This window comes from Solanum stenotomum, chromosome 10 (genome assembly GCF_019186545.1).
Source record: "Solanum stenotomum isolate F172 chromosome 10, ASM1918654v1, whole genome shotgun sequence".
Classification (NCBI taxonomy): Eukaryota; Viridiplantae; Streptophyta; class Magnoliopsida; order Solanales; family Solanaceae; genus Solanum; species Solanum stenotomum.
Genome location: NC_064291.1, coordinates 5,586,251 through 5,608,352, shown reverse-complemented (window position 1 = coordinate 5,608,352; position 22,102 = coordinate 5,586,251). Strand labels below are relative to the sequence as shown.

Here is a 22,102-nt window from a genome sequence, read left to right as displayed (position 1 = left end):
GGTATAACAGAGGTTGAAAATAGGGTCAAGTCATAAACGGGATTGTTCCATTCTTATGTTTTGATGATTAAACAAAGTACGGAGAAATGAGATCTGGTAAAGGGACTTGATCCTTTAAATGGTGGTTGTTCAAGACAAGTCAATGAAGACTAGTTGTAAAGTTGTCATACCTGTTGTGGTAGGTGGACACGATAGCAGAGGCGCAATTCTCAACCAATAAAATGTTACTAGGTTGTTTTTGTCTATGATTTACATTAGACACTTTGACAAGAAATAACCTAATTTTTGTAATCAAGAATATTCAAAGAAAAATTCATTTTCTCAAGAAAGAACAAACTTATATCAACAACAAGGGACCTGCTCGAGTCATAAGTCTTAAGTTTGCATTTGAGTTTAGTGTCTTGTGTTAAAACATTAGTAAGATCTATTTCTATCCTATAAAGGAACATATTTCATTTCACTTGTAATCTCTGTGAAGTCAAGTTCATGGCTAGAGTTAGCCGTGGTGTGTTTGGTTGAAATCTTTTTTTTGGTTAACTGGATAATATTATTAGCAAAGAAGCTTAAGTATCATTACAAAATAACAAAATAGTAATATTCCTTGTATATATTGTAGCATTGGTTGCTATCAAATTACTATTATGAATAGAAATTTCTCTTGTAAACGCAGTTCCTAGTATATCTGCCCAAACTGCCTCATTTGTGAACATCGGAGGAACTTGCAAAATTCTTGTGCGGTCAAATAATTGCTTATTGGCCCCTTCCTTGGCTAAGAGGTTAGCTACTTTGTTATTCTCTCTATAGGTATACGAGAGTTTTGGATCTTCCAATAGTTTCATCAATGACGACCCACATTCACGAATCATAGACTTATAAGATTTGTGGTCATTGTTAATAAAATTTGTTTCCTCGATCGAGTTTGTGGAGATGTCCAAAGGTATCAAGTTGTTATCCTTTGCAATCTTAAGCTCCTGAATAAGAGCTAATAATTCTGTCAGAGCATTAGTACTATTTGGAATACCCTTCATGAATCCTAGTATCCAATCACCTCTATTGTTACATATAACTCCTCTAATACCCCCTACATCGGGATTAATCAATTGAGTTTATAATGGTCAAGTAATGGACGTTCCCATTTTAGGTTAATAGTATGCTTAAGAGCAACATCTTTCTTAGCAATTAACAGGGCGTATTTAGTAGCTTTTGTGATGGTATCATAAATATTGATGGGTGCCTTCTTCTTATTAAAGAGATAGTCATTTCTAGCTAACAAAACATGTCATAAGCAAAATGGAATTAGGTCTTTCCATGATAAGAAGTTATTAAAGGGACTGTTCTTACTTAAATTCCAGGTGTTGCACCATTCATCAGTAGAAGAGATGATTGTAACACCTCGGACTTAAAAAGAACTAATTTTAGCAAGATCCAATTTGGATAGAGCTAAATCGATAATTTTGCAAGTTAGTCTTAAATTTTGAGTTTTGGGTCAACTTCAAACGACCATAATTTTCACCACAGGATGAGTTAGGTGGCCCACGAGATATCAAACGGAAGATCTTTGAGTCCTCTTTCCAACGCCACTGAGTTTTTGGATGAGGGAGATATGCCCATTTGAGTCTAGCCTGTCCGATTAAGGAAATCCATCTGAATTAAAGAGGGGTATTTTGGTCTTTTCCTTACCCCACTAAGCTTACACGTTTTGGCTACCGCAAATAGGGGTATAAACTGATTTGGATCAGTTTTCACAATCCTAAACACACTTAGAGTTTTAAAGAGAAATTCAAGAGGAGAAAAGGGAGAAGTTCAAGCATTCGTTCAAGATTCTTGCGATCTTCAAGGAATTTCGCCAAGGATTTGATCCTTACGAGGTATGTAAGCTTTCATAGTGATGAGTTTGTTCACCCTCACGCCAATCATGAGTTTCTTGAGTAAATTTCGTCCATGACAATCCATGTATTGAGGTTCTTGATGAGCTTCTTGAAATTTCATTCTTAAATCTTTAATAATGGGATTTGATGAGTTCCTGAGGTGACTGTTATAAGTTTGAGAGTTGTTTTTTAGTAGATTTTTGTTTACTTATGTTGGGTATACGAATCTAAGAGAGTTTGGGAGAAATCAATTGATTCTATACGAATTAGAGCCAAAAATCAAAAAGGAAAATTCGTCGGGTTTTCTAGGCAGGCCAGGGGCGACGCGCCACCGATGCACCACTGATGCGCCAGGGGGGCTGGCTCGCTAGAAATGGTTCTCTATAGTTTAGGGGTTGGATCCCCGCGCCATTCAGTGCGCCATGGTTGCTTACTCCAGTCCATTCTCCGTCTAAGTTCTTTTAAAACATATATTCGCTCTCTTCCTAATTTTAACTATCCACACTACATCTAATCAATGAGAAATCCTATATATCCAAATCATAATTCTTGAATTCACATTTCAAATTCAATATAGAGTTAAGAGTAAAGTTCAGGGGGGTTCTTTGAGCTATTTTGAGAAGTCTTTTGCAAAATTTTAAAAATTGTTTTAAGACTTGATCACTTGAGTATAAAGATGAGGAGAGTTGAGTTTCATTTTTCAAAATGAATATATGGAAACTAGGTATTCCCAAAAGTAAATGTTTTACATTTAAAATGACTAGGAAACCTTAATTTCCAAATGAGTTCTTGAGGAGTTTTGAGCACTATCTCTTTTAAGAGAACCTGTTGAGTAATAATCTCAAAGTTTAAGGATGAGGAAATGTTTTTAAACATATGAGCATGAGTTATATTATTGGAAGTAGTATTAGGCACCGATATGGGGACGAGTTCAAACAACTCAATGTACTCATAAACCATATATGTCAACGTGGGTAAAAAGCGTCATACTTTTTAGGTGATTCCTTATTGCTTTTAAACATAGCTTAGTGGATGCGCTTAGTTGAGGATGTCTTATACTCCGGCAAGGTATATGACAGTTCTAACAGCGTGGGTGAGACGTTGTATCATCACAAAGCTCATAGTGATGGTTGTCGGTTAGAGAATCTCTCAAATAAGAGTAAAAGAGTTATTATTGTATTTTTAAATACATTGAGTTACTATCTACTGTTTTAAAAGCTTTCTTTATAATGCATCTTTATTGTTGCTTTTATATTGAACTGAGTTGAGCATTTTTTAGTTCAGTATCTTTGTGTATCCGTGAGTTGAGTTAAGTTGAGTTGAGATGATGTGAGTAAGTTTTTCCTTTTTATCAGTTCAAGATTATGTTTGTGCTTTAGAGTTCTCCTTGCATGCTCGTACATTTCATGTACTGACGTCATTTGACCTGCATCTTTCATGATGCGGATACATGTAATCAAGGTCATCAACAAACGTTTCGTTGATACCATTTGCAGATACAGAGTTGCTTGGTGAGCTTCCTTGCTTTCGGAGGATTCCACTTTTATTTGTAGTCTTATTAAGATGTCGTGGGTCTTGTCTCTACGTCTATCATAATTATTAGAGGCTTCATAGATAATAATAGTTGAGGAGTCTTTTAATTTCCATTGTTAAATGTTTAAAGACTTGAATTGCCTCTTTTGGCTAGTTGAATGTTTTCTTTAAAATATTATGAGTTATATATTTTGAGACATTGAGTTAAATCCTTACTTTTATGTTCATATAAATTTAAGATAGTTTTTCGCTGAGTATTGAGCCAGGCCAAGGGTTCGCTTGGAAACCAACAATGGTTCTTGAGTGTTAGTTATGTCCAGGGTGTAGGCTCGTGGCGTGACAATGATATTGTTGAGTAGAGTGGGATTTGAGTTATTATGAATGATTGTATTCCAAAATAACTTTACATTAGAACAATAAAAAATAATATGGTTGATGATTTCATTTGCACTCTCGCAGAATGTGAAAACGGGAGATATATTCATGCAAATAAGGTTAAGATATTGGTTAGTAGGTAATCTGTTGTGGTGGAGGAGCCAAATGAAGAACTTAATCTTATTTGGAGCCTTAATTTCCCAAATCCAATTTAAGTTATTGTTACTGTTGTGAATAGAGCTATCCTCGTTGGAGTCTAAGAACATGTAAGCAGCTTTTGTTGTGAATAGACCATTCGAAGTTAGACGCCACACATTTTTATCATCAATGGAGCTCGTGCTAGGGACATACATATTTTGTATAGAAAAAAATGAAGGATTGGGGCAAGGAAAGTATAATCTATTAAAATTTCAAACCTTAATGATGAAAAGGTCTTTGATCTTAATATTTTCCTCGTCGCGATTTAGAGGATCTTGAATACAACTTCTAATGTTATTATGAAAAGGTATCCAAATATCGTGTCAAAAGTTAACTGAACAACCATTATTGAAGACCTATGAAATATCGTGTCAAAAGTTAACTGAACAACCATTATTGAAGACCCATGAGGTAGCTTTGTTACAAGTTTTCATCCATTAAGGATTAAAGAGATTGAGAATCAAAGCAAACTTGAATGAATCTTATTCAAATGTAACATCAACTTAAATACATGTAAGATGTAACTAACTTGACTAATTCTAAGCAACTGTTCTAACAACTTAATATGTAACTAAGTTGTCTAAAACTAAGGAACTGCTTTAATAACTTGATCTAAATCTACTCTAACAACTTGATAAGAATTAATAACAAACTAACAAATTAGTGAGTATGTCAAAAAGGATACACTTTTGGGTGAATGGTGAATTAGTTCTAGGGGAACTGTTTCATTGAAGTCTATGTTAATTAGTGGGCAATAAAGTTATTATTATGAGTCTTGTAATAGAGGTGTTGCACAACATGAGCAAAACCTAGTTTATTGCCCATTGTACCAATCTTGTTACATTGTAGATAGATATGGTGAGAGTAAGAAAAATAGTGTTGTTCCAAGAAAAAATCTACTCTCACCAAAAGGATTACCATCGAGGTAACAAAACAAAACAAAACTCTCTAAAAATAAACAAAGACCAAAACTTTAATAATCACAACCGAATTCTCTTGAAGCTTTCTTGGCTCAAAGAGACCATTATTGAGCTACCTATTTGGATGCAAAGTTTGGATTTCAAGAAAAAGTAGTACAATCATTATAATTTTGATGAGAAAATTCAATACAAGAATTATTGCAATGATTCATTTCTGTTGTGCATAGAATACAAGCAAACAATCGTGTATTGAAAAATTGCAACAAGCTTAAAAACTTCCATTATCCTTGTTGAGGAATAGAACAGAACATTGTTTCAATGTCTCCTCCGGGCTAGTAACTGGAAAAAGAGAATGAAACAAATAGCAGGTAATGTGATTCCTCAAGTAATTATGCAAGAGAATAACTATTCAAACATCAAAAGAATGAAGTTTTAGGCGAACCTGTGTGACCCACAGTTCTCTCAGACTTATAAATCTCATGGTCATTTCCTCCCTGTTCAAGTAAAAAAGCAGGACTCTTATATCAGCCCGGACATGAAAAGAAAGCTTCAAGCATGTCAGTAACTAAAATATTACCTTGTATGTTTTGTCTCCAAAAAAGTGAATTTCATTAAATTCTTCAAGGTATCTCAAACAATAAGTCTTGTCCCACCCTTGGGGGAAAACCTGTCATGACCAAGATTCCCAAATCATCTATCAATAATATACTTAAACGTTCAGCGGTCAATGAGCACAAAAAAAGGGTTAAAGATGCTCACATCGAAACTAATTTGGCCTCCAATGGAAAAGGTGAGATTAAAATGTGCAAACTTTTCTCTGAGTATTGATACCATTGTTTCGCGTATCTTCTGTACCTGATCATAGTTTTAATTGTCTTTAAATCACAGAGAAAAATAATCTATTGGAGGTACATTATTGCAAAACATATATGCAATACTATATTAGTTATCTATACCTTATCATACTTTTCAAATTCATCCCTTTCTTCCTGACTACAGTTCCTCCCAATAGGCGACACATTTAGCATGCCACTTCTGAACTCAATGAATGTTCCTCTACAAAGAAGAATGATTAAGAAGTTTGCCACAACGAAGCAGATAATTCAACCTTTGATCTATGTTTGCTTGGATTCTTCAAAAATATTGTCGGGTGTGTGTCAGGTCCTCCAAAAAATAATTTTTGGAGAATCTGGCAGACTGGCATGGATGCGTGACATTTTTGAAGGATCCAAGCAACACTGACTTTGATATGCTCACCTCTTTATTGGAATATCCAAGTCAGCAATGTAATGGAGGGTAAAGTTAATAAATTCCTGCATATCATTTGCATCCCATCAAGATATTTCTTGGCCATCTACGTATAAACTCATTTCTACTTCAATTGGGTGAACCTAAGCTATAAACATGAATTCTCACCTAATTATACGCAACAAACATAGACAATTAACTCTTCATGGAATGTGTAATAACTTTTTTTTTTGTCATGGAATGTGTAATAACTTGGTTTTCAGATTTTTGTTAACTATTATAAACACTGCTTCAAAAACTTATGAAATACCACGCCAGAGCAGTTTTCAACAAAGTACAAATCACATAGTAATCTCTCTTTTTTGCTCTTAGGCAAATTATTCTTCATCTTATAGATAAAGGTATACACACAGAGACTAATTTATCACTTCAACGAAATTATTTTTCTTAAGCTAAACAACAAATAATTAGAAGGATCACTAAGCCTTTATCGAACTGCACTTGGTTGGGTATGACTCCCCTCTTTGAACTACAACAAAAATAAAATATTTTTCCGTTAAATAAGAAAAACGTATTGACTAACCTTGAGCTTCTCGTCTCCAAGATATGACTTCAAGCTCTGCACACACACCGAGAGTCATGTCATTTCAAAACAAATCACCCTGCTAATTAACAACTGAGAAGAACGAAAGAAGCGATGCACATTGAAGATGGGTAGAAAGAAAATTTCTTCAAGTTGTTTGGTAGTTCCAATTTTCATGAAACTTTATCTAGTTTTAACTTGGTACAAAGTGCTTAAGTAGTGGCAACAAGGATGTTGTTTTGAGTTGATAAAGACAGTATTCAAAGATTTTGTTTTGTCACAGAATGAATATGCACTCACAAGTAATATTATACAAATACGAAATTAAATTCTAGTCATTAAAATTACCTGTTTCCCAATAAGCTTGCCATCTTTATGTGCTACAAGGCCATTTTCAGAGAAAACATAATCATAATCATTTGTAACTGCATCACAAATATTAGAAAGATCAAAATGTCATCATTCTCAAGAAATTCTTTTAGATAGGTCAATTAATAGCCACATATTGGGAACCCAGGGACATGCATGACCTCAAAGATTGTTTAGCACTAAAGTTGAAGGTACATTTCAACAGCTAACATGGAGCTATAACCATAAGACTATGTATGCCTTTCTAGTGGAAATGTCATTTCATATTTCAAATCAAAACACAATTTAGTGTTCTTGGCTAGTGAACCCATAGTTCTATCTACTCTTGTCTAATACTGCGAGAAATTTCAGATACTGAGCTAGAAACATGAGCTCTAATAAATTGATGTAGCACCTTTCATCATCCCAACTCTAAGTTTAGTATATATGCTACTTAAGCTAACCTGTATTGCCAAGCTGTTCTGATATCTTTACAAGGTCAGAACCTCCAACAACTCCAATAGTAACAACCTGCAAGTCGACAAAATTGTTAAACCAAAGAATCCTTGAGAGGAAAAATAATATATATGTGGAAAAAAGAAATAAAGAAAAATGAGTATGGCAAAAGAATCATCTACCTTTCTAAGTTCTTGCATGAATTTCAACATTTGTGGAGTAGATTCCTGAAATTTTTATGCAAATTTTTCAAAGAAGACAATCAATATCGTTATTGGGGGTGATTAAATGTCACTACTGGTAAATTTACTGTAAAATTAAAGGAAGAAATAAGAATCAAAACAATAAGAAATCATGACAATATTTTGAAAATAAATGTACAGGCAAGCAAGAATACATTGAATCATTTGACGGCGCCTCAATCTCAAACATGTTGGATTCAGCTACTAAATATACAAATCATCTATGTCATTCTACTTTATTCAAGTCCATCAAGGATGCAATTGTCCATAAAGTCAAATTAATCTACAATAAATGTATTTTCAATATGTATCTGATTTTGTCATGTTACTTAGCTAAAAAAATGAAAAATACGTTCTTTAGAAAAACAAGTTCCTTAAAAATGAAGAAAATGAATTGTCTAATATAAGTAGGTAAAACAAGTTCTAGAATTAGCATTCCACATTGATTTTGCCCTCCTACACACCTTATCATCATATCACCTCTGTACCTCTATCGCCACCCCACTATCACATTCTTATGTTGCTTCGATTATATATAAATACTTTTAAAATAACATTTCTTTACTTGCATACCCAACATAACCCTAGTAACAAAAACAAAGGGAACAATCAAACTAAAGCAGCAAATACAAGCAGGAGCAATCGTAATATACCTTCCTAGGTGCTGTAAGAGTTCCATCAACATCAAACAGAGCAATTAAACCAGCTTTCCTTGCAGCCATTTTTTATCTTTCTATACTTCTCACCAACTCTTCACTGCATTTAACAGTTAAACATTCAACCTTATCAAGCTACACTTGATAAAACCAAAATAAAATTCAATACAAAAGTTCACAAAGATGAAACGAAACAAATCAAATTATAGAATCGCAATATATAGTTGTACTAATTTGTACAACATAATGGGCAGTGGCACTTTGCATACTGACTAGAAAGAAGTATTCAACAAGACGACAAAATGAAGTAAAATCAGTTATAGAAAATGCAGAATTTATACCGATTGAAGAAGAAGAGACGTGCAAGTGAGCAATTTTCCACCGCTTTATTGTGCATTCATTAGCTTACCTCAGCAAAATTTGGCTCAGAGAATCAGACGCAGATCTGAGATCAAATTGCTTTTGAATAATTTATAGTGTGGATATTGGGATATTGGGTTAAGGTGTTTTTGCTCAAAGAGTGCCACAAAGTTTTTTTTTTTTTAGATCGATATGTCCCAATATCTGTTATGTGGTTTCTTTCAACTAGTACCCAATTATACTGTGCCAACTCATTCATTTTTGTCATAATAATGCTAAAATCTTATAAATGTTGGAGTAATAAGTGTTCCTTATTCTTAATCAAATGTTTGGATTCAAGAATTTGTTTGGAAAATCATTTTGGTAATTGGATTTGGTATAATTGGGTGTAATTACATTGTCTGATCTGTTTGGTTAATCATGTAATTACTTGGTTTGAGTGTAATTGACAAGGGTAATTACACTCTCTAATTTTCAGATGTGTGAATTGCAGGTAATTATTACCCTAGTAATTACACTAATTTTAATTACTAGGTGACTTTCCAAACATACCCTAAATCTTTTTGGGTACGAAATTGCCTTTGTTAGGGTGTACTTTACTCATAATGTGGGGTTTTTCGATGTGAATTTAGATTTAGTCAGACTTCAATATGGAATCGAACATTGGATTGGAGATCAAAAAAATTAAAAAATTATCATTTATTCTTGGTTAATTAATACGGTTCACTTTACTTGTCCGTTATTTTAAAACTAGATAGGCAGTACTCGTACTAAGCACGGGCCCAACACTATTATTCTAAAGTATTTTTTGGGCTAATTTCAAATATATATACAATATATAATATAATTAGTTTACAATAAATATAATCATGTTTTATTTATATAAAAAGTAGCCAAAAATCATAAAAGATATATAATAATCATACAATATAACTTGTCTAATGTCATCAAAAGTATACACTAATTATACAATATAGCTGACTTATACATGAGCTATACATTGACAACACATTATGATACACTTAAAAAACTTAAAAATAACTTAATTGTACATAAAATATGCATTGATTATTCAATTTTGATCAACTCAAAAGCACCTCTAAACAATCTCAAATTTTAGCTATGGAATCTAAAATAAATCCTTTAGAAGGAATGTGTGTCTATCTATAACGGGCAAGTTCATACCTATGGTAGTAATTTACACAAGGTGAAAAGGTTAATGTTCTATTTCTTCCAATTACCATCATTTGGGAGACTACTACTAGGATAATCAATAATTAGAAGTCATTTCATGTTTATTTAAAGCATGAATAGAAATTTCTAGAGAGATATTTTTGCACTTGTGTTTGATATGGAGAGAAATTAGGGAACAAGTACAATAAAATTAAATATGGTGTAAATAAACATATCATATTTTTAAAGATAGTAAAAGGAAAATGTATTAGGAAACTAGGCTTTTAGTTTGTTTTTTATTTTTTCCGTTTTTGTCTAGTAGCTGGACCTGGGCAATAGGAGTTGTATGTTCTTTTCAATTAATAATAGGACTGAAAATTTTACCACAAAAAAAAAAAATAAAAAAAAAATTCCAGATCTGTGTACAATAGTGATAACCAGGCAATTTATCGTTTCATCGAACAAACTACAAAGTAATCAAAAAATTTTATTAAAAAATAAAATAAAATAAAAATCTAGATACAAAGAAAGTTGGATAATTCTTATGGATTTTCATTAACAATAGAGTGCGAATTGAGGTTGATTTTTTTAAATCTTCTTTTCCTTTTTTAAAAAATGGAGTAAAAGAGAAAACCATGGAATGTAGATGTGTTGTAAGCTTTGAAGGAAATTTAAAAGAAAAACATACCTTTGATTGGCTGAACGGAAAGAGTGGATTTTTAACAAAAAGATTGTTGTGAAAGAGAGGAAATTGAAGAGAGATTAATAGAAGGCTCCTGCCTCCTTTGCAACAGAGAAAGTGGAAGATTTGGAGGTTATATAAGATGAAATTACTATTTTACCCTTACATAGTAATGATTTTTTCTAAAGTGCCATTGGTCTGCCTAGACTTGGCGTTTCATTTTCTAATTTGTAGATATGAGGCAGCCATGTAATTAAAAAAAGAGTAACTTTCACATCTAACAAATATAAAAATTATATTTGTATGTTATACTTATAGTTTGCATAATTGCGCTCCATAATAAATTTTATGTTTGCTATGGAGCTTTTGATTTGTATAATTCGATACAAACATCTAATTTTATACAAATTGTTAAGTTTTGTATAAATTCATTTATACATTGTAATTTATATAATAAGATCTGTATTTGTATAATTATAAGTGTATAAGATGAAAATATATGTATTTGTATTTGTATATACATTTTTCTCTCACTTTATACAAACACAAACACATTTTATATCGAAATGTATAAAATGACTAATTGTATACCGAAAATGGTTATTTGTATATCGAATCAGATGGCAAAAAAAGGGGATGTTGGCTGTGAATTACAATTAAAATAAACTTGACTATAACATTTAATTTAAATTAATAGTTTGCTATTTTATATAATTTTCCCTTAAAAAAAGGGAAAAGAGTCATATTTACCCCTAAACTCTTAGAAAAGGGTTATATTTGCCCTTCGTCATACTTTTTCAATATATTTACCCCTCCCATCTAACTTTAGATACATATTTGCCCTTGAACCGTTAAGTCTCATGTCTTCACTTTTAATGTCATATGTGACGCTTATGTGGCACGCCTACATGGATATATATATTTTTTTCTATTAAAAAATTCTCCTAATGTAATTATCATACCCATTCAATTTAACCCATAAACTCAATTCCTAATACTTATTTAGTTGTGCCTGCTGTGAATTCGATATCCATAAGCAATGTGTCCTGCTCAAATTGTTGTCCTTCCCCATCACCATCATCATGAACTTGAGGAAGAGGAAAACAGAGGAGTAACATATCAAGTAATAAACTAAAGCATTTTTGACACTCTCATGCGTTGGAACTCTTGAAGTACAAGAAACAAATGAAATAATCTGTTCAGATTAGATCTGCTTGTAAATGCACAAAATCCAATTGTGAATTCACCCTTCACAAATCATGCTTTGATTTACCAAGAAAAATACAACGCAATTCTCATCCTAATCAACCTCTCACTTTGTACCCTACTTTACCCGAACGAGACTCGATCACTAGATGAAGAAGCAACCTTAACTCTCGATAATGATTTTTTCGTGGATCAAGAATCCCCACCTCTCTGTCTCTCTATCTCTCTCAGTTAAAGAACATAATGAATTAAGTTTTAGGAGTTGGGTTAAATGGGTGGCAGGGTGGGTATAAAATTAGGTTGGGTATACTAATTAAATTAGGAGAAAATTTTTAATGAAAAAATATGTATATCCATGTAGGCGTGCCACATAAGCGCCACATCTGCTATTAAAAGTGAGGACATGAAACTTAACGATTTAAGGGCAAATATGTACCTAAAATTGGATGGGAGGGGCAAATATATCAAAAAAGTATAACGAATATAACCATTTTCTAAGAGTGGAGGGGCAAATATGACTTTTTACAAAATATTTTGAATGAAAGAAAGGCTAACTCATGGTTTTCTTGAACCATTTGCCCTTTAAAATGAACATATTTACAATATTGCCAGTGGTCGTACTCCACTTCGCTTTTCTATATAGTAGAAAATATATATATAAATTAAGAGGAACGTGGAACACCCAATGAATAAATGATCTGATTGGCCAATTGGTTCTAGCGTGAGTGTTTAAGACTTTTTTAGTGTTGTTCAGCTCGAATTTAATAAGTGGAACAAGAGTAACACGAAAACTTCAAATATCATTGCTAGCTAGTATAAAAAATTGTTACACTAACAATATTGTACTAGTATATAATTAGATCTTGTCTATTAATTAGAGCTAATACAAAATGAGGTTAAACTGAGTTGAAATGAGGCTTCAAGCTCTGTTTTAAGAGGCAGATTTCAAATATATATATAACATTGCTTCTCTGAGTTTGAAGAATTGTTAGCACACAGATATCATTTAGTGTAAGATGGACAAATTAAAGTAATCAATACGAAAGATTAATTAATTAAAAAGATAATGGATAGTAAATTACTTCTCACTGTCACAATAGATACATACACATTTTGGGAAATGAGTAAATACATAAGTCTTCAAGCTAAGCTTCACCATTTCCAGAACACATTTGAACCACACTTGTATTTGTCCTTGCCTTCGCACTCCAACGCCAAATCGTCACTTATAAATGGCACTTTCTGAATTTCATTTGTAAAAACACAAATATTAGCATATCAATTCATTTGTTCAACAAAAAAAAAAAAAAATTAATGAAAAAGGTTGAGATTACCTTTTGTTTGGCAAGGTCTTGGCATCCTGTGAAGTTCTCAGGGAACTTGCAAGTTCCAAACTGAACAGTATATGCCCTTGCGAAATTCGCACCACTTGTAGCCAACCTCTTCTTGTCATTCAATTCCTATAGATTGACTGAATCACGTTAAATGTTTGTGTCTTTTTGTATATTTCTCGATAATAAATAAGCATACATATATACCTTGTTGGCTAGGCTTTTCTCAAGATATTCGTCAATAACACCAGCATTAGCAGAAGAAGCAGTGGTGAAAAGGGCAGCAGCAAGGCCAAGGAGAGCAACTCTTCTTCCAGCTGCTATTTGATCCTTGTCCATGTTGGAGCTGGATTGTTGTTGAGACTTAATGATGAATGGCAATTTCTGAAGTGATGGAGAAGCCATAGTAACAGCATATTTTGATGTGAGTTCAGAAGAGCCCATGCCTGATACAGCATAGCTGCAAGCCAATACACTTGAGTTCATTGCTGCCATTTTTTTTTCCTACTATAATCTTGGATTTCAATCAACAACTTTTTTTAATTAGATAAAACTTTTTTAAGTATTTTTTTTGATGATGGATTTTGTTATATTGTTATAAGGATAGTGAGTGTAATTTTAGGTTGTGGTAGGAGTTTGGATAAGGTGAGATTGCCTCACTCCTTATTGGCTAATTTTGGTTTCATGTTTTAGCATACATCCATATGTGTGGTGAACATGAGCCATTTAAGAGTGGACCCAATATCCAAATATGGGCTTGCTTGGGATTAATATTCTTCTGGCTGCTGAATCAATAGGTAAATAATTGTGTATTTCTAAGGGATGTTCTCCTTATTTTTTTTAATGTAAGAGTAAATACTAAATTGAGATAATAATTAACAAAGAGTGTTAAAGTCTTTATCGGTATTAATTAACTGACATTAAATCTAATGTCACTATAGGTTTTAGGAACAGTTACAAAGAGTGTTGATTGCCTCTGAAAGTCATATTTAGCGACAATTAATTAGTTATGAAAAACTTTCAAAAAGGGCAAACATTAGGCTTTAAATAAGACTCATTAGCTACAGTTTATCTAATTACAATTCACATCTACACTTTGGTTTACTACACATTTGTACTAGTTGTATTTTATTTTATTTTTGCAGATTTTGGAGAGAAAAAATACAAATACAAATTGATTTTGTATCAAAATGAATACATATTAGGAGGTGAGAAGAGAGCGAGATCGAGAGAGGGAGGAGGAGAGCGAAATCGAGAGAGGGAGGAGAGATGATGAACACATGTTGTATAACAAATAAAATTGATACATAATACGAATTCAGTTTTTCGAACACAATCGATATAAAATACAAATCTCTAGCCTATATTTGATTGAATACAATTAATACATAATACATTTGACAGAGATGATAATGCATATTGTATTCATATGAATACAAATATAATTCATACAAATACAAATTGATTTGTATCAAAATGAATACATATTAGGAGGTGAGAAGAGAGCGAGATCGAGAGAGGGAGGAAGAGAGTGAAATCAAGAGGGGAGGAGGCGAGTGAAATCGAGAGAGGGAGGACAGATGATGAATACATGTTGTATAACGAATACAATTGATACAAAATACAAATTTAGTTTTTCGAATACAATCAATATAAAATACAAATCTCTCACATATGTTTGATTGAATACAATTGATACACAATACATTTGACAGAAAGGATAATGCATATTGTATACGTATGAATACAAATACAATTCATAAAAAAATACAAATATAGTTTTTCGAATGTATAAATTACAAAATTCTCACTATATTTGATTGAATACAATTGATACATAATACATTTGAATGGATTTCTTCTTATTGACAGGAAGAGAGGGCAAGAGAGAGGCAATGGAGAGAAGGAAAGAGTTTGCTATAAAACCAACATATAGTGGTTTATTGCAATTATTTTTAAATTATGGTTGTGTTCCATAAATATGTTGACATGTTTGCCTTGTTATGCAATTTTTCCTGTTAGTGTCGTTAATTAATAGTCGTTAAAGATCATATTTGGTGTAATGCTATAGTATTTATGTGCCATAATGTGAGTTTTATTTTAAAAATTTTGAAGCTTATGATCTTTAATCTGTCATGACTTTAGGTGTAGCTATAAAAAAAAGTATCATTATACAAGTATAGTTTATAGGGCATGTACTTGTCATTCTTTTTTCAAAAGAGTACTACAAGGAAATAGGGTGACACAGAAGAAATATTATTCTTCATCTTGTCTGTAAATATATACTTAATTAATTTCAAAGGAAGTTAAAGACAATGGTTCAAACATCATATTTGACATCGTCTTACTAATTTGAAAACAAATTAATGGAAGATATTAAAAGAAGGAAATTAAATGGCAGAGGAGGAAATAAAGGAATAAGGAGGCTCTCCTCTCATTGCGTGTCTACTTTTTCAACTTATATATCACAATCATAATAATCACATTACGAAACTTCTCGATCCCCAATTAATTCGATTCATTTCATACATGATACATTTTCTTTCTTTCTTTCTTTGAATCAATCCAAGGTACGTAGGATATCAATCATTTGAGTTAGTTTTTACTTCCACTACATTAAAGTTCTACTCCATATGATGTATTTGACGTATTATTACTTTCAATCTATTTTTAGTACAGTAGAAAGTATCAAAAGATGAGCGATGAAAGAAGTGTCCCTCGTTTGAATGAGAGGATCCTTTCATCTTTATCCAGACGATCCGTTGCTGCCCATCCTTGGCATGACCTCGAGATAGGTACGTACTGTACCTATCCACATTTCATTTTTCATCCTTCAGACTAGCTATTTGATCTCATTTGTTTCTCCAATAATCGATTTTGTAGGACCTGAAGCTCCTAACGTTTTCAATGTTGTAAGTACACTAATTAATTAAATTACCCTCTCTGCTTTATAACTGCATATGATATGATCCGGTGACATATATAGATACATACATTACATCAATCGTTAACAGGTAATTGAGATAACAAAAGGAAGCAAAGTTAAGTACGAGCTTGACAAGAAAACTGGTCTCATTAAGGTATACATCACGTATTGAATGCTAGCTCTTAAAATATGATCAATGTATTATCTAACTCATCCTTTAACGCGTATTTTTGACTTGCAGGTTGATCGAGTTCTATATTCATCAGTTGTTTACCCTCAGAATTATGGCTTCATTCCTCGAACGTTATGTGAAGATAATGACCCCATGGATGTATTAGTCCTAATGCAGGTTCGATTTTTTCTTCACAAAACAGGGCAAACAGGGGACATATATTATACAAATCCGAAACCTTTTAGTACAAATTATATTGAACAAAAATATGTACTTTTGTCGAACAGGAACCTGTCCTTCCAGGTTGTTTTCTTCGAGCTAGAGCCATTGGATTGATGCCTATGATCGATCAGGTTCCTAATTATATGTATGCTTAGAACTAATGAGGATGGCATTTTAGACTAATAGAAATTTTCTTATATTCAGGGAGAAAAGGATGATAAAATCATAGCAGTGTGTGCTGATGATCCTGAATATCGCCATTACACTAACATAAACCAGCTTCCCCCTCATCGTTTAGCTGAAATTCGCCGATTCTTTGAAGAATGTATGTTGTTTTAATTAACTATTTATTTCTGCGAATGTGTATATATATTTTACAGGTGACAATTAATTTTGTTAGATAAGAAGAATGAGAACAAAGAGGTTGCTGTTGATGAGTTTCTGCCACCAAATACTGCTGCTGAGGCTATCCAGTACTCTATGTAAGAATCTAACAACTTGTCTATTAATTATGTGAATTCCTTTTCTCAGAAAGCCACTCAATTTTCTTTTATAACTTCAAAGTCACTCAATTATGAGTTTCTTCCCTCAGAAAGTCACTCGACTGTTGAGTGACTTTCTGAGAAACGAAACCATGTATTGTATGTTCAAAAGAGGTTTACATTTGTACTATTGTTGTGCAGGGACCTTTATGCTGAATACATATTACAGACGTTGAGGAAGTAAATTCAAGTTTCATATATATTTTTATATATATATGACTTCTTGATTATTTTTTTTACTTCTTTTCTAAGAAAAAGCTTGTATTCTTATATGTATCTCTAATTGTTTGAGTTAAAATACTCTTCAGTTAGTTACCCTTTTGAAATAAAAATAAGGGAATCTTACGTAGATATGTTATATTAAGAAAATATTTACCATCTATAGCAGTAATATTTTATTTTTTTTCATTGGACTCTTGTAAGACAGTTTTAATACATATTACAGAAAATAATTTATAATACAAGTTTTATTCATGGTTAATACATTTATCACATATACTTATAATATATTGTGTCAATTTCTTACTAAACAAACATATTAAAACACTAATAATACATTTATATTTCATGCATAATTTACTTTTAATACATAGCAAATTTATCATAATATTGCTATAAATGAAAATAAATAAAAGTATCGTTGAAATAAATAATTATTTATTATAAAGTATTTATCCAAATAATTTTCTTCTTGAAATAAATTGCAAAGTTCAACATTTGGTGGTTAAACAAGACAACAGTAGATCAACAATGGACCAACCGATCAGATGAGCCCAATAAGAAAAAGAATCCATTAGCTGGGCCCAATACAAGGCTCATGGGGGAAACAAGTAAGATTTAGGGACCCTGGACTAGCACAAATAACATAACATTATTTAGAACATAACGAAAATGGAAAAGAAAGGACTTGTTTGCATTCAAACGTTATCTAGTTGCTTCTGAACTATAAAAAAAAATAAAAAAATAAAAAAAATAACGGCAATAAATATGCACATTAAGAAAAACTGTTAAAGAGAGTATTGTAATTTGAGAATAACACTGATCGAAGCTAAGAAGATTCCAGAAGAAATATAGTTTTCTTGTTGATCAACTGTGAATCAATACAATGAATTGAATGAATTAAAGCTACTCTTCTACATTATATATATACATGTTGTAATCCGTTAAATGATAACGAACTAATCTAACAAACTTCCTAGAGTTAGTTATAACTAACTTAACACCTTTTAAGTCACAACTCCTTTCTCATTAGTAAGTATTTACCGATATTACTTAATTAACATTAGATCCAATGTTGCTATAATCTTTAAGAACATCTACAAAGAGTGTTAATTGCCTTTAAACATATATTTAGCAATAATTAAGTTATTGTGGTTAATTAATTATTGCTAAAGATCATTTTTTATATAATATGAGCTAATTGACAATGGGGCGATGCGGGGAAGATTTAGTCCAACCCACAAACTTCTCAACTAGCCCCTCATTTCAGTTTTTTTCTATTTTTAACCCACCCCGCATAAACCCCTACGCCCCGCCCCACTTTAGTTATTATTGCTACATACCTAAAGTAACATTACATATCTATCAGCCTTCTCATGTTACTTATATATCATATGCATCTTTTTGTTTTCTTGTTCTACAAATATAAATATAAAGAAAAATAGAAAAGATATTGTAATAATTAGCTAGAATATAGTAATGAATTAATGAAAGAAAGAAAGAGTATGTTTGATCTGTAATTAGATAGAGAAGGACTGTCACTAAATATCATGTTTTGTTAATAGAAAGGGGAAAAAATCTACATTTAGTAAATTTTTTTGGGCTTAAAAAGATTTTCTGTAATATACATATTGTTAATAAGGAAGCTAGTAATACTACAAATATTTTTAATAAGAAGCAATAGAATAAGAAGGGAGGAGACCCGCATCCGCCTCACACCCGCATAATTTTAAAAAATCAAGGCTTTGACCCATCTTGCACCACTTAGAAACTGTCCCTCCCCACCCCTCATAACCTTAAATCAATATCACTTCACATTCACTCCGTCCCATTGCTATCTCTAACGACAGCTAGCTTCGTCTCCAAACATTTTTAACGTGCATTGTTATCTCATAATATTGTATATAGTTATATGTGTCTTAATTAGAGTTGGCATTAATTTGACAAGTACCATAAGCGCTCTTACTTGAATTAAATTTAAGAGAATATTTAAGCCAAACCACTTCTATTGGAGTACTTGAATAATTACATTAACCCATTGTGATGTGATTTTTAGGTACCACATTGATCATAAAAACGTGTGCATTTAATACATCTAATAAAGTCAACTCAATAATGACTTCTTTCAATAAAATTGTTCAAAGAATTAGCAATTTATATATATAAAAAATATCTTTATATGGATGAAAGAAAGAATATTTACGATAACAAAAAATGTTAAAGTCTTTATCGATATTAGTTAAATGTCATTAAATTTAATATTACTATAGATTTTACGGACATTTACAAAGAATGTTAATTACCACTATAAATACATATTTAACCGGAATTAAGCTATTATCGTAAAGATCACATTTGGTGTAATGACTATCAATAAAATTCCCAAACTATTTTAATATAATGTTTCACCTCCTATACATGGACCACCTCTATATATATATATAAATAAAATATACTATAGGCTACGTACCACCTACCTTAGCTTGCCCAATTTTTCAGAAACTTAATTCAAATAATGGAGAAAATAAGAGCATGACACTAATTATTATTTTATATATAGAGAGCTTAATATGTTTATTAATTAATGTCCCTTAGTTAACCAAGCCTACATAGGTAGGATAATATAATTATAAGTTCCTTTTCACCCTAGGCACTATTTTGTCTAGTAGCATTATTTCATAATCTACATCAAATAGGCTCTTTAATTTGATATAGCCACAACAGATGGAATGAAAGCCACCTTTTATTGAAAACTAACGACATGTCATCGTCAAATTAAAACAAACACACACACACACACACATATATATATATATATATATATATATATATAAATTTGAGACCCTAGATCCATTACATAAGTCTAGCTAGTAAATTTCTTCATACAAATAGCAAACAATATATAGGAAGAGTCCTGATCCGTGAGTACATTAATAAAGAGTGCTAAAGTTTTTATCAATATTAGTAACTAATTGTTATTAGATTCAATGTCGTTATAGGGCTTAGAGACATTTATAAAGAGTGTTAATTGCCAGCAAAAAATATATTTAGCAACAATTAATTAAGCTATTGTCGTTAATTAATTGCTGCTAAAGTCCATACAACTAATATTTCCTCCACAAAATTAAAACGCATATTCAATACTCCCTCTATCATTATTTACTTGTCTATTTTTTACTTGACACGCCTATTAAGAAAATAATAATTGACAATTGACATAGTGAGTTTACCATTTTATCCCTATTAATTGATAGAATTCCAAAATCAATTTATTCATTAAAGAGGTTTTACCTTTTTCAAAGACATTAACTCTATAAATAAATTGAGGATATAATAGATAAAAAAAATATTGTCTTTTCTTGATTTGTTAAAAATAGCAAATAAAAATTCAAAATTGAACAAATAAAAATGGACAGGGAGTATAAGCTTTTCTTATTCTGGTTATCTGTTTTTCTCGTTACAAATTAAATTACTATGTTTTGAGCAATTAATATTTCTCCTAACAACAAATGTACTTTAATTTGATTGCTGGAAATGATCTCAGAATGTGATGGCCTACATAAGCAATATTTTTAGAATGCGATGACCCTTTTGGTCATTAATTTATTCCACTCACTATTTCACCAAAGACCTCTAATACTCTTGCTACCATATCATGAGTCCCCACTATGTCTCATATATATACATCTTTGAAAAATTTGGCTCAATACCCATTTGGTCCGGTATTTAAAACATCCCTAAACTCGGCGTAAATAGTTAGTTTCATCCCTGAACTATTGACATTTTTAAAAATACATCTTTACTTGACTTACTGAACTTAAAAGCATCCCGTTACTTGGTAGATCAGGTGTGTTTTAGTCAAGTAGAAAGGGTGTTTTTAAGGCTGTCAATAGTTTGGGGATGAAACCATTAATATGCGCCAAGTTTAGAAATATTTTCAATACTTCTCTCGGAGTAATACTTAACCTTGTACCATAAACTTAAAACTCTAAACTTAATTTGATAACATATATAAAATAAAAGACTTGGGGAATCTTAATTAGTAGCTTAGTAAATCAACTATTTAGCCTTTCACTTTGTTAAAAAGAGTTCGATTCACCATCTTATAATTTCCTCTTCCATTGTAGAAATTAATTTGAGTTGTGTGATGCATGAGTAATAAAATTACAAGTTGAGATCATTGTCTAACCCTATATCATAATTATGATGATTGTATTAATTAAAATAAAAAATAAAAAAAATGCATGAGTTAAATGGTGTATATAGTTAGGTTGAGACTAGAGCATGCAAACTCTTTTTTGATTTCTCATTCTGTTTAGATATGAACAGTCTTTGGAGATAATTGATCACTAGCTAGGTGGTCCTCTCTCTAGCTACCAACAATGCAATATTAATGTGCCACCCATATATACCTTTCCATTCACCTAAAATATAAACTACATTTTCAGAATGAATTTTAAAATATGGTTCGATGCATTAACCTTTCGCTATATACGGAGTCAGAAAAAGGCATATAGTAAAAGTAGTAGTACGTAAAAGATAATAAAAAGAAGGCATTTGGTCCCCAATCTACTTATTGAATAGATTTATCCCATTCTCTCTGCACGTTGTCAGTCCACCAATTGCATTAATGATCACATTCTTTTTCCTTTCAGGTTTATCAAGCTGTTTATTTTTGGTATTTGTTTAATATATAGTATTTATTTTAGCTATATATTAGGTTTTTATAGAATTTAGATGTTACCATTTAATTTAGAAGCTGATGAGAGTGATAATTAGGGTTGCCCAAGTCAAATCGGATCGACGAGTCAAATCAAATTAACAACAAAAAAAAAGTGATTT

General features: G+C 31.6%; 4 protein-coding genes across 6 annotated transcripts in view; 1 reads left to right on the top strand and 3 right to left on the bottom strand.

Moving 5' to 3' along the window:
• LOC125842141 (serine/threonine-protein kinase BLUS1-like) overlaps positions 1 to 22,102 on the bottom strand; it is a 287,074-nt gene that overhangs the window by 116,433 nt on the left and 148,539 nt on the right. The gene's annotated exons all lie outside the window — the stretch shown is intronic.
• Positions 5,027 to 10,764, bottom strand: LOC125842172 (phosphomannomutase-like). 2 transcript variants are annotated; one of them, XM_049521406.1, is made up of 12 exons: positions 10,649 to 10,764; positions 8,425 to 8,527; positions 7,712 to 7,756; positions 7,538 to 7,604; positions 7,074 to 7,150; positions 6,726 to 6,761; positions 6,152 to 6,207; positions 5,851 to 5,950; positions 5,654 to 5,749; positions 5,472 to 5,561; positions 5,337 to 5,388; positions 5,027 to 5,233 (listed from the first exon to the last, which is right to left on the bottom strand). In XM_049521406.1, the coding sequence occupies exons 2-12, from the start codon at positions 8,491 to 8,493 to the stop codon at positions 5,163 to 5,165; spliced, it is 759 nt and encodes a 252-aa protein (XP_049377363.1). In that variant the 5' UTR covers positions 8,494 to 8,527; positions 10,649 to 10,764; the 3' UTR covers positions 5,027 to 5,162. The 2 variants fall into 2 exon arrangements, with proteins under 2 accessions (XP_049377363.1, XP_049377364.1); XM_049521407.1 differs by lacking the exon at positions 5,337 to 5,388.
• Positions 12,900 to 13,763, bottom strand: LOC125842179 (photosystem I reaction center subunit N, chloroplastic). Its single transcript, XM_049521413.1, has 3 exons — positions 13,387 to 13,763; positions 13,183 to 13,308; positions 12,900 to 13,090 (listed from the first exon to the last, which is right to left on the bottom strand). The coding sequence occupies exons 1-3, from the start codon at positions 13,672 to 13,674 to the stop codon at positions 13,001 to 13,003; spliced, it is 504 nt and encodes a 167-aa protein (XP_049377370.1). The 5' UTR covers positions 13,675 to 13,763; the 3' UTR covers positions 12,900 to 13,000.
• Positions 15,837 to 17,258, top strand: LOC125842177 (soluble inorganic pyrophosphatase PPA1-like). Its single transcript, XM_049521411.1, has 8 exons — positions 15,837 to 15,974; positions 16,063 to 16,091; positions 16,194 to 16,259; positions 16,347 to 16,454; positions 16,565 to 16,630; positions 16,704 to 16,824; positions 16,900 to 16,981; positions 17,183 to 17,258. The coding sequence occupies exons 1-8, from the start codon at positions 15,875 to 15,877 to the stop codon at positions 17,223 to 17,225; spliced, it is 615 nt and encodes a 204-aa protein (XP_049377368.1). The 5' UTR covers positions 15,837 to 15,874; the 3' UTR covers positions 17,226 to 17,258.